Raw genomic sequence first — 12,907 nt, 5'->3', positions numbered from 1 at the left:
TTTGAATTACCTGATGATATTTGGGATTCATAATTAAAAAAAAAAAAATCTAAAATAAAAATAAAATAGACTGCTTTTTTCACAGTTAAGTTGCTATATTACAACAATGTAACATTGACAACATCCATTATATGACAGATTCTTTTTGTTTAAAAATTACTAACCATTGTTATAACTGTATCTTTAGTCAAAATGAAAATAAATGTCTGATGAAAGGAGCGTGTGTTCTCCTGAAACGTCACAAAGAAAAAAACTGTTTTCTTATGCTTGTAATAACCGTAAACTACAGGAAAATAATTCTATCATGCAAGCAATGCGTACATACAAGAAAAAAAAAATCTGTCTTAACCCGTCAAAGGCATGGTGCCAGATTGTAACACACAGGGCATCCTGTGGTCCCACCAAATTGAACTTACTGTTTCCAAGAGTTATTGTAACATTAGCAAACATTTCCACAAATTATCATTCACATTCTTTATAGAATTATGATAAAATTGTATCCACTAATTCCATTATTGCCATTTTTAGTACTTAATTTATCAAACACAGCAAAAATCTACCATATATTGGTAGAAGGCTCTATAAATACATTATCAAATGAATGTAAGAAACAAAAAATCTTTAGTTGGTCAATTATCATAGAACATACATGCATTTAACCAAAGAGAACAAAATCAGTGCAAAAAATTTGTGCACAATATCAAAATTAGGGGAAAAGCTCAATGATCAGAGTGATAGTCAGTGATAATAAGTGTTTCATTGTCACTTTTATCTGAATCCAGATCTGATAATTCACTTCCAACTTCAATTGTGACAAGGATATTTCCACTAAAAGACTGATCGTCAACTTGGATTCCCGCACCAGGTACCATACCAAAAGACTTATGCAAAGGGCATCACGTGGGCCGTGGGACCAACAAGTATCTATTGCTCTGAAACTGGAACACAGTGAGCGTCGAGAGGTTACGTGATATTCCAAAATATGAAGCTACTGAAAAGGAGAGGGAAGTGCTTCTGAAATTCAGTGCTTTTGAGCTGAAGTTCTTTCAGTTATATATCAGGAAGGCTAATCTGGTAAGTATTTGAGTGAAACCAGTTATAACATTTCAAGATGGCACATGAAAAAACACCTTTCCCTTGTAGCGTATGGTACACCGTGTGTGCATGTGTGTTTGCCCTGCAAGCTACTTAATGCAACCGACTGTATTTTAACATAAAAATATATTTTAATAAAGTAATGGGGAAAAATAATTCTTTTACACAGATGTAAATAACTGTTTCCCGCAGCAAATAATGTACAGGTCAATTATGTGTAATTGTTTAACTTATGTATCAAGTAAATTTCACTGGCAACAACCAAACTTGTGAAACTGGGATTGAGATTTACATTCGAACTGCTCAAAAGCTTCCTTCAGCATATAATAAATACGGGAGCAAATCGAAAAGTCCTTGTTCCAATTTTTTTCAACCAAAATAATAAACACGCAGGAATATAGGAATTGTTCTATGTACCTTGCACTATTTTTCCACAGTCACCACAGTGGTTCAGACATTTGTGTCATCGCCCGACTAGTTTGGAGATGTCGCTGTTGTAGAATTTGGCCGGTAAATCGTGGAACCACCATCAGACAGCGGTCTTCACTTCGTTGTCATAAATGAACCTCTGTCCTGTCAGGATACCCCAAGGATTTGTGAACGACATCGTAAACACAAAGGAAACATGGATGCAATGGTGAAAGCAGATCAGAGTGTTCATCTAAAGGAAATTTTCCCAGGCGGATGAGGATGCGCCGACTGTTCATTTTCATGAAGGTCTTCTTGGCCATTTATAAACTTACATCACCACCGCACACTTCTCAAAGTGAGACACTTGTCCCCATACATCGGCTGCATTTCCCTATGGATCTCGATGGGTGGTCATCCATTGACCCTTAGAAAATGAATAATTTATATGACGTGGACGTGTTGAGCACTACAGCCATCTTTGTAAACTGACAACAGCGCTGTGCCGTGGAGCAGCCGAGAGTCAATGCTGGCCGTTCCAAGAAAAACCTATTGCATTGAATGTATATTTCGGTTTTTCAATCATACTAATATATTGGCTGAAAAAAAAAAATAGGGCCAAAGACTTTTCGATTTGCCCTCTTATTAGATGAATAAATTTTACAGGACACGCGCCTGCTGATGAAAAGCGTGGTGTGCTATAAAAATGTATTAAGTTACATACTGTCTTTTTTTCACCATTCTAACTTGTATTTCAATATGTTTCATTTATATTAACCTCAGAAATGATATAAATAAATGTAGACCCAAAAAATTTTACATTTACATTATAATTTCCTTGCTCATTTTCAATGATACTAAATGACGTAAAAAGTGCATCACGCGACCACTGGTGAAAAGTGCATCATGTGCCCGCTCGAAGGTTAAGTTAAGGTAGTAATTAACACCAACATTTACACAAAAAATACAAAAATACTTACTTGGTTATAATTTCCTTTTCGGTGCGATTACAATGAGATGGAAACACAAGAGCATAATTAGGATTACTATTTCCATAGTTCTTCATAATAGTTCCTACTTCCACTATAAAATCTCTATATCCATCTGGGAAATCATCTACATCTATTCCTAAATCTCTAGCATTGTATTCAGATTTATTTAAATTCTGCTGAACACTAGAAAGAACAATACAAGAATAAGGAACACAAGCAATAAATTTAATGCATATTTATACTATTCAAGAGCCACATCAGAATATTAAAATATCTATTATGTGCCGATACATCGGCTTCGGTATAAGTGCAGCTTTAATGTGTTTCATATTCCTCATCAATTCATCATTCATCCTCATCATTATGAGTAACCTACTAAAGTAGACAAGCAATAATAATAAGTATAGACTTGAAAAAGCTTGTAATATATTACATAACATTGTATAATTTTTCTTTAAAAAAAAACTGATATTTTCAAAATGAGTTTGTTATTCATAAAATAACAGTAAATATGTTGTCTTGTCCTTCATATGTACATAAATCAACAAAATGACAGAAGTCAAATACCATTTATAGTTTTTGAGAAATGACATGCTAATTGTTGTTATGCAGTGCTGCTTATGTTCTAAACCAGTTTGGAACCAACTGTCCGTAAAAGGTTAAAACAATAAAATAGCATATTTACTCATGTATAATGTGCATTTTTTCCCCAAATTTTTCTTCAAGGCTCTGTGTAGGTTCATTGGAATGCATATTATTTCCACTTGAATTTATTTCCATTCCTTCATCACAAGATTTATCATGAATGTTATCTGAATCTGGGACATGAAATCCAGTTTCTTCCTGTTGGAGACTATTTTGATCCTGGTTGGAGTTCCCATGTATTTCAGAGTCAACTGATGCAGCTTCTGAAATTGAATCAGTTGTTCCTTATCATGAAATTCAAGAAGAGCAAGAGTTTATAAAGATATCAATTTGGTCAAGAAAAAAGAAAACTAACAAGGTGGTCAGCAATTTCTCATACTTACATACTGTACTCACCTGAATAATAACAATGACGAATTAGCAAAAATACATGCTGGCGTTCAAACTGCAAATTGAACTTACATTTCAATGCTACCATTAATGAGATGTAGATATGTTAACTAGACAACTTGATAGTTTTCTTGCTTATTTTGGCAAAACAATACTCTGACTTTTCCACATATTATATTATTATAACACTAGTCAACAGTGAAAAAAACCAGATGTTCTTTACTATATCAACCACGCTGATCACGAAAACGGCCATGAAAATCTCAGATTAGCTCTAGTTTCCAAGATATGAGGGGGGTGGGGTGTATCAGTTAATGATAAACATTCCTTTTTTACCTTCCCAATATTGCCTTCAAAATCCTGCGGATGGTAAACAGAGTGATACTGTCCCCTTCAGAAATCATGCTGGGTGTATTGTTGTTCATTGTAGTCTATTTTTAGCCTGGGTAGGTAGCAACAGTGAAGGGGAAGGGAGGGGCGGCATGTGGTGGCTGTGTTGGTTGACACATTGAGACGCAGTTTTTGTCTGTATCAGCTGTGTTCTCTGCGTGTGCTTCAGTCCAATTTAATTCATGTGATTCAAAATGCCTCGCAAATGCGTAAACTCTGCTGACATTTTTTGCTACATTTGTGGACAGGTAACTTTGAAATCACAAAAGGGACCAATAATGTCAATGATTAAGAAAGCCTACAGTCTGTACTTTTGTTGCGAAATCTGAGAACAGGACAAGCTCTGGGCACCTAGTATATGTTTCATATCTTGTGCCTCAGGTCTTCGTTCCTGGTTGAATCACAAAAGATCATCAATGGGCTTTGCTATCAGGTAGAGGAAATAGGACACACCTTGAAACAAGACAATGAAAACAGCAAAAAAGATGTTAGATTGGAACCCACAAGGTGCAAGTTGAAGAGGAACCTATATATTCACACACGATCAATTGGAGTTATAATTATAACAACAACAATAGCAACAGCATTTGTTGGATATGTACTACCATGAGGTTAAATATCATTTTGAGGAGCAACAGTAATTACTAATTTACTTTCAGCCATCCATATTTAGGAACTACCTTAGTTCAATGAATTTGAGGGGGGGTTGCAGTATATAATGTTACTTTAACCCAATTCTTCACCTTTCACTTCTTACTACCATTTATTTTAAGAGCAATACTGGAGGAGTACAATACAAGGAAAGGCAGAGAGATAAGGGAAGAGCTGGATCGAGATCAAAGAAATGGCGAAAAACAGAATCTGCTGGCATGCATTTAAAAAGGCTCTATGCTTCCTAGAAGGGTGAACAGGACACTGTTTCCGTATATAAACACACAGGACAAAAAATTAAGTGTCCAAAGACGATCTGAAAAGATGTTTGCCTGCAAGTTCTCTACATTACATCAAAGTTTGTTGGGTGTTATATGGTAACATGCATGTAAGTTCAGATTACAAGCAGAATTGTCTCAGGTGAGACCACCTACCTTTTATTTTGCACAATTTATTGATGGAGCAATGTTTTGGTTCCATGAGCTTGTATCTGCTACTAGAGATATTATTTCTAAGAAGCTCCTGTACCTCTCTTCTATTAGTGGATTTTGATATTATCAATTTCCCCTTTGCACATCCAACACTAGCAATTTTCAAATTCAGACATAGGGCAATTCTAAATGAGAGAATGGAAAAGAAAATTCTTAAACAACATGTTACATTTTGTCAACTGTTTTTTAAATAACACATTTCTTTCTGCTTCAAGCAACAACCTTATAAAAACTTCTCGTTCACAACACCATTCCCAATGGAGTTGAATCAAGAAACTAGTACATATTTTGTTGTCAAAAAGGATGTAATCATGGCATTATGATCCACTGACAAATGATAAAAGTAATATTACAAAATATGAGTTCTGTTGTTTACGGCTGGCCCAGTAGTATTGGGAAGTAATAGTAGGAATTTAATCATCGATACTGGCCATTACCTTTAAGTTTGGGTGTGTTGTAGAATCCACAAAAATGTTACATAATATTATTGCAGCCTGAATATCCTGTAAACTATGCAAATTGCACAATCTTTATTAGTTTTTAGAAAATTCTATGGGAAGGAACAGATTTTGTGGTTAAATGATAGTTATATGTGAATATAAATATTTTTACTCAAAATCCTGGTACATTTTTATGGTATAGTTCTAATGGAAAACTTACAACTTAAAAATTGTGTGTTTTGAACTATTCTGAATTGTTACAATATTCAGGTATCACTATTGTTAAGAGTCTTGTCAGTAGAAACTGTGTTTGTTCAAAGTAGTATCCACCCAGTCCTATTTTTGTCACAAATAAACAATGAGTCATCTCAGAACTGATTCAACAAAAATATGTAAGACGTACAATGTTTTAAACGAACACTACAGTCCTCATGATGGATGCGGTCAACGTGGTTTAAGTATTACTAGAGGCACATATTTTTGGTAAATAAAAAAGCAATATTTTCGTGCAAAAACAAAGAGTCAATTTAGAGTTCAAAAGTGGTAAATAAAATAACATTTCAGTGTTATAGCAGCAAAAAATCGGATCAAAAGTGGTATGTAAGAATGAGATTTTGGTTTAGAAGTTGTGAATATAATCCTAAATTTGATTTAAAAACTGCACTTATTACACAAAATAAACATATCCCTTCTACGAGGGTCATCCAGAAAATAAAGACCACCTGGCTTAATGAACTGGCAGCAGAAGACTATAACATGGGAATTCTGAAGCTCATGCCCATATATGACAAATGTTTAAATGTAGGAGGTGATTATGTAGAGAAGTGAAGGAAGCTTCAGGTATGTAACAGAATTGTTTTTTTTTTTCAATAAATATTGTGTTTTTCATTTTGTATAACCAAATGGTCTTAATTTTCTGGATGACCCTCGTAGTAGCACATTTACGTAGTTAACAGAATATTGAGTATATTCCTGTATAAAGGGTCTATTTTCGCTTCTCAAATATTTACACCAAAATTAATCAATTTCCCGTGAGTTGCATAACTTGCAGGATAATTCAAACTTCATCAGTAAATAAACACTAAATTTCCTTTTTAAGAGTCTATTTTGCATCTTGCAGTTCATTTCGTAACAAAACAGGGTATGAAAATACACCTCACACCTTTCTGAAACATGAAAAATTACAATGTGTTATTTCATATTTCGTGTTTTCGCTAAAAACAAAATATGTATGCCTCTAAGTATTCCCTATGTGAATTTTATTGTTTCAACGTTGCACAATTGGACAGTTTTTTCCAATTAATTTCGAAGACTCACTGCCTTCATTCGCTAAGGGTATGGCATCTGGAGTGAAGATCTTCATAAGGATATTCGTCCAATTCTGCAACACGGAAACACTACAGTGTTTTAAGAACCATACAATTCTAACTGCTCACAACATTGACACTGAGAAAGATATTCTTCCCAGGTTTGGTTTTCTGCATTATCAAGCCTTGTCAGTTGATATATTTTCAAATCCCTTTGCTTGCCATGAAATTTTACTTTCGAGTGTAAATTATATTCCATCAGTACTACTTAAATTATACAGCTGAGCAACGCATTTTGCTATTTCAGGACAAAAATTGTGATTTTGGATTTTTCATGCAGCTGTACGGTCAGCACTAGAATACATGTTGCAGCATCTGTTGACAAAATTCTAGACTGCTAACTTGGCAAACCAAAATTTCATGCCATAAAAATTGAATTATTTTCAACTACACCTCTAATATAGCTATTCATAAGGAGTCACAGAATAGCATGGTGACAGTCACAAACTTAGTTATTAAATGTGAAATCAACCAACAAAGAGGCACTTTTCAACCCCATATACTTTGATTCATTTCAAATTTGGCATACTAAAAAGTCAACCTGTGGTAAGAAAATGTACAAAGTTGCATTTTCGAAATTACAGGGGTGCAAAATGTGCGATTTTGGCCATCTTGTTAATTTTAAATTGTAATACTTGGGCAATCAGGGCACCTATAGAAGTTATTCAGACGGCGTTGGAAAGGTCTTGCAGGATTCTTTCATAAGAGACATTGCATTCCTATGTCATGGTAAAAAAAAAATGATGGTGATGTCAATAAATTTATTGGGGCCATTTTCTCAGAAACGAGTCTCTTCATTTGTTAAAAAAAAGTGTCATACATACACTCTTACTCAATAAACATACAACATTTAAAAATGGAATTCCATTATTTGAGATTTATGATAGGTTAAGTTAGGGTAGGTCAGGTAACGCATGATAACATATTTTGGTAGACAAATTACCGTAATTCAAAATTAAAAATATAACAAATGAAAATTAAATATAAATACAATATTGTTTGAATTAATGTATGTGAAGTTGATATTTACATTCCCAGTTCTTAGAAATACAGGATGATTTAAAATTTTCTTACATAGGCAACCTTGTTATTAGTGCACAAAAATAGAAAAGAGGGGAAAGTTGTTGGAAACAGGTGAGTTTCAATCTAAAGTGCTTGAATTTTCAACGTAGCATGCACTGTTCTGGTACAAACCTCATTGGTAGCTGAAAATGTCACATGCTTGGTCCAGAATACTGTATGTCATTGCAATACCACCCAGTAGTGGTAAAAGTAAGAATCAATTGTGATAATTACAGGCGAAGTAAACAAGTAGAAAATGGGAACAAATAACTATATAGTTTACCAATAACTTGAAAGTGTTCAAATTATCAAACTAACTACTTTTGCTTTCCAAAATTATCACAAGTGCACAGGTAAGGAATAAAACAACGAACATAATACATGATTTTTGTAGTTATGCACTTGCACAAGGATCGTTCTGCTTACTCTGGTGAAATATTTTTTCCAATTGATTTTGACAGGACCATGAGCAGAGCATTAGCTGAGCAGATCTATTGTAATATCCTTTGGACATGGGATTAAAGTTTAACTTTTCCCAGAAATGTAATATTTATTAAAAGTCATAGGAAATGGAAGCCATGCAGTAAACTTAACATTGTCAAAATTATAGTGTAAATAAAATTCACCCGTCTAATTGACGGATCGGGTCCATCCTCCTAGTGTTAACAGAATCAGAATTATGTACTTGAATTCTTCTGAATGTTTCCAGTATGATACCTCTCTGAATAAAAATAAAAAAATAAAAATTCTACATCAAGTAATGTAAAGGTCATTCATGCATATTTAAGTAATTTATGTGTCAAATAAATTACACTGGTCACAACCAAACTTGTGTTACATGGGAGAGAGAGAGATTTACATTTCAAACTGCTCAAGAGCTTCTTTCAGCATATATTCAACACAAGGTCAATAAATTATATTCTTTAATATTAAAGATAATAATTAACACTAATATTGCTGAAATACAATAAAACTATAAAAGTAACTTACTTGCATATAATTTCATTTTCAGTGCGATTACAATGAGGTGGAAACACCAGGGCATAATCAGGACCACTATATGCATAGTTCCTCAAAATAGATCCTACTTCCACTATAAAATCTCTATATCTATCTGGGAAATCATTTACATCTATTTCTAAACATCTGGAATTGTATTTTTCAGATATATTTGCATTCTGCTGCACACTAGAAAGAATAATTAGAAAATAAGGAACACAAGCAAGATATTAAATACATATTTATAATTATTAAATACTTATAAGCAGGCAAATTGTTTGTTTCGAACAAAAATACACAAAAAAATGTTGTTGCAAAAAAGCACTTACCCTGGAACCTCAATCTCACTTTCCATGGGACCATGAAAAATGTAAAATCCAGGAAATATTTTATAACCATAAAGAGTGATTGTATAATACAGGGAACATGAAATTGGGATTCCACTGTATGTATGTACAATGGCAAACTCTAATCATGCCTATGATGTTCAGAAAACTAACAAATAATGCACATTTGGTACAATAAATCAAATCTATAGTTTGTTGCAAATTTAACCAGATTTTGGCAAAAGTTAAAACAGTAGTAAAAATGGAACATTTACTCTTATCCAAGTCCAAACTTGTGTTATGTTAACATTCTGATTTGCAATTCGCTCAGAAGTAAAATGGCACGTACATCATTTATGGACCACTGTAAAGATATTAAGCAAGTTAGTAGCTGAATAATAATAATAATAATAATGATAATAAATTTTCTTTATTAAGCAGATGAGGTTCAGCCAAGGGCTGTTCTGCCACCTAACCCTTGTCAATATGATAATACATATAAGATAAGATAAACTGCATATGGAGCAGCAAGCTAAATGTAAAATAATACACAGATACAAGAAAAAGAAAAGAAAATACACAGAAATTAGTTGCATACAAAAAAGTGTAACTACAAATACAAAAGACAATAGTAATAATAATAATATAATTCCATATAGTGAATGACTTGATACCTTCAGTATGTGCCCCGACTCTGCCATTGTTCCATTAACAGCAGATATTTTACTTTACCTCTGAAGTTTAATGGGTTGTTTATACTTGTGATGTTTGCAGGCAATGCATTCCATGCTTTGGGAGCCGAAAAGGAGAAAGATTATTTGTAGGCTGTGGTAGAATGATGGGGTAAATCGAAGTGACCCTCAACTGGTGAAAATATTACTGTCAACAACCTTATCACCACACTGCACAGAAAGCCCATATGTTGAACAACTTATTTATTTCACAAAAGGAAATAAAGAAAACATAGTACACGGATACTACAGCTTTACGAGTATCAACAGCCATCCCACTTCGAAACACGGATTGCACACAAACATTGTGCACCGCTCACACTTTTCACAGCAAGTGTCTGACGTGAAACACCCGACCCCGCTCGTCAGCTGTTGCCACTTGGCAGTGCTGCCCTCACACAATGGTGGAATTTACATGTACTACACACCTTATGGTCATAACCTGTGACATTAAACAGCAAGATAAATGCACGAAGACACATGACTTAGAATTCTGTGCCGTTCAAGGGTAGGTAGACGGAAGAAGTGCACAGTTATGGTATGACAGCAGCAGCCCACAACCAGTGTGTTAAAGAGTTCATGGGCAACTGCTACAATGCCATAACAATGCAATTAACCAGAATTGATGGTGTGGAGAGCTATAAAAAGGATGGAAGCTGGGCAGACACAGTGAGAGGCAGCAGTAGCCCAAATGATGGAAAAGGGAAGGTCAAAGCCATTCACGAGCAACAACAGCAAGAGAGGACAGGTACATCTTGTTAACATCTCTTGAAAACAGACAACAGTGTGCAGTGAAAATCCTCCTCTCAGCAATGGGCTGCAGGGTATCATCTCGAACTGTCTGCAATCATTTTCACGAAGGAGACCTCTAGGCAAGTAGGCCCGTGATGTGTGTTCCATTAACCACACAACACCTAACAGCTCGTAGAGCTGAGGAACATCGTAATTGGAGGCATGCCAAATGGAGTCAGGCACTGCTCTTCCATGAGTCACGGTTCAGTCTCCAGTCTGGCTAGCAACGTGTCCCAATCTGGAGGGAACTTGGAGCTGGTGATTGTAACATGCAAAGAATGGTGACGAATTGGCCGAACATTCAACAATCACCTCATCATGTCCATGCCACACAGATGTTTCTTAGTGGTTTTAATTCTACACATATTGTAGCATAGCAGAGGTCTCCAAACTTCCAGAACCATTGAGCTACTTCTTAGATTTGAAAATAAATGGCGAGCTAGCAGGAGTGGATTGATTTTCTTTATGATTATGTCTTGGTTTATAAAAGCTTCAAGATGTATAATCAAATTATTCATTTTGATTTACCTACAGCATGCAGAGGACTTTTCTTATGGAGACTAAGACAAGTAAATAATTTTCTCACAAAGCACAGTAAAATCACAAAAGTTACTTCCTAATCATTATCACCTTGTGTCTTACAATGTTAATGGCCGCGGTGGCTCAGTCGGTAACGTGTCTGACTACCATGCTAAAGGTCCCGGGTTCGATCCCCGGCCGGTTCAAATCCGGGAACTTTTCTAACGATGGAAGCGGCCCCGGCGCCCACCCAGCATCGAATAACATGGGTACCTGGGGGAAACCCTGGGGGGTAAAGGCGGTCAGGGGCGTGATGCTGATCACATCACCCCCACTCACGACCGGATCAAGAAAGTGTGGGGCGTTACCCCCACACCCCCTATACGCCTTCATGGCGTGGTGCTATGCACAGGGGATCACTTTACCTTTACCTTTTACCTTACAATGTTAATAAGAAGGATGGCACTTTCATGCACATTATATGTTACTAATCAAGGGGTCCCGGGCCTACAGTTTAAACTAGGAACAAACCAATTTGGGCCTCTACCTGGTATCAAACCTGAGACCCCTTGGTTTCAATGCTATCAAAAGAGATCACTTCAGTGGATTGGAATCTGAAACGTTTGTTGCGAAGTGTAATGCTGCATATATTTTGAGATCCATTTTTGTCTTGTTTTATAAAATGTCTTGCAAGCACAGGAAAAGGAAAAGGCTTTGGTTTGTTGTTAGTTTGAGGTGTGTCTAGACAGAAAAAATGCTCATTAATTATTGTATGCCTACTCTTTCTGTATTTTTCTCCATTTGCGTCCACATGGCCAGGCAAGTTTTCCCAGCCGGAGTAGTTAGGAAATATCTCACCACATGTCATATTAAAAGCTAGAATTGTAGTTACCTTCCTACAAGCTACTGAAAATGACCTCGGGAGCTACCGGTAGCTCACGATCGAAGGTTTGGTGATCCCTGTTCTATACTGACGCACATCATGTAAACAATGTGTCAAATGACTCTGAGGCCTTTCTCTCACCTGTACAAACACATACTCTACTGTATCTACTCTCTGTGACTATATCGTTTAGATGTGGATTTTAGTTTATTATTCTTAGCTTTGCTTCTAATTACAGTTTGATCAACATAAACTAATATCTAGTATTATTATAATTTTAATGTATGAAAGAAAACAATAACAGGTTATCTTTCCTTACTTTTAATTCCGGTAGAAAACTAAGAAACAATTTCACTAAAAAAATAAAGGATTTCCCTGATACGCTAGCGGTTTTTGATTAACATGAGAAAACTCAATGCAAAAAGTTAACACTAGTACTTTGACTTGGCAAAAGGAAAACAAGGAAAAATTCTAGTTTCATTTGTTTATAAACAATATTAAATAGATTAACATGTAGGCCTACTTACGGACACCTCACTGACTTTTAGATTTTGGGTTAGCGCTATATTCATCAAACTTTATAGGAGATTTTCTACCACAACTAGGCTTGGGGGTTTAACACACGAGAGCTCTCGACACTAGTGATCTCTTCTCTAATAATCTTCATTGCACTGAATGTTCAGTCTTCTTTTCCTGGTGATTCCTCGGTGTCTCGAAGTTGAAGAA

General features: G+C 35.3%; 1 protein-coding gene across 2 annotated transcripts in view; it reads right to left on the bottom strand.

The window, feature by feature from the left end:
- The window catches only part of LOC145990204 (uncharacterized), a 101,271-nt gene that overhangs the window by 53,890 nt on the left and 34,474 nt on the right, over positions 1 to 12,907 (bottom strand). For both annotated transcript variants that reach the window (XM_083125870.1, XM_083125869.1), the window contains exons 5-8: positions 8,922 to 9,119; positions 5,006 to 5,187; positions 3,181 to 3,403; positions 2,484 to 2,678 (exon numbers count right to left, since the gene is read on the bottom strand). In XM_083125870.1, the coding sequence (XP_082981996.1) occupies positions 2,484 to 2,678; positions 3,181 to 3,403; positions 5,006 to 5,187; positions 8,922 to 9,119 (798 nt within the window). The remainder of the gene's footprint in view (positions 1 to 2,483; positions 2,679 to 3,180; positions 3,404 to 5,005; positions 5,188 to 8,921; positions 9,120 to 12,907) is intronic.

The sequence above is a fragment of the Lepisma saccharinum genome, chromosome 7 (genome assembly GCF_977018435.1).
Source record: "Lepisma saccharinum chromosome 7, izLepSacc3.1, whole genome shotgun sequence".
In the NCBI taxonomy this organism is placed as follows: Eukaryota; Metazoa; Arthropoda; class Insecta; order Zygentoma; family Lepismatidae; genus Lepisma; species Lepisma saccharinum.
The sequence above is the reverse complement of the archived record's forward strand: the minus strand, read 5'-3'. Positions and strand labels throughout refer to the sequence as shown.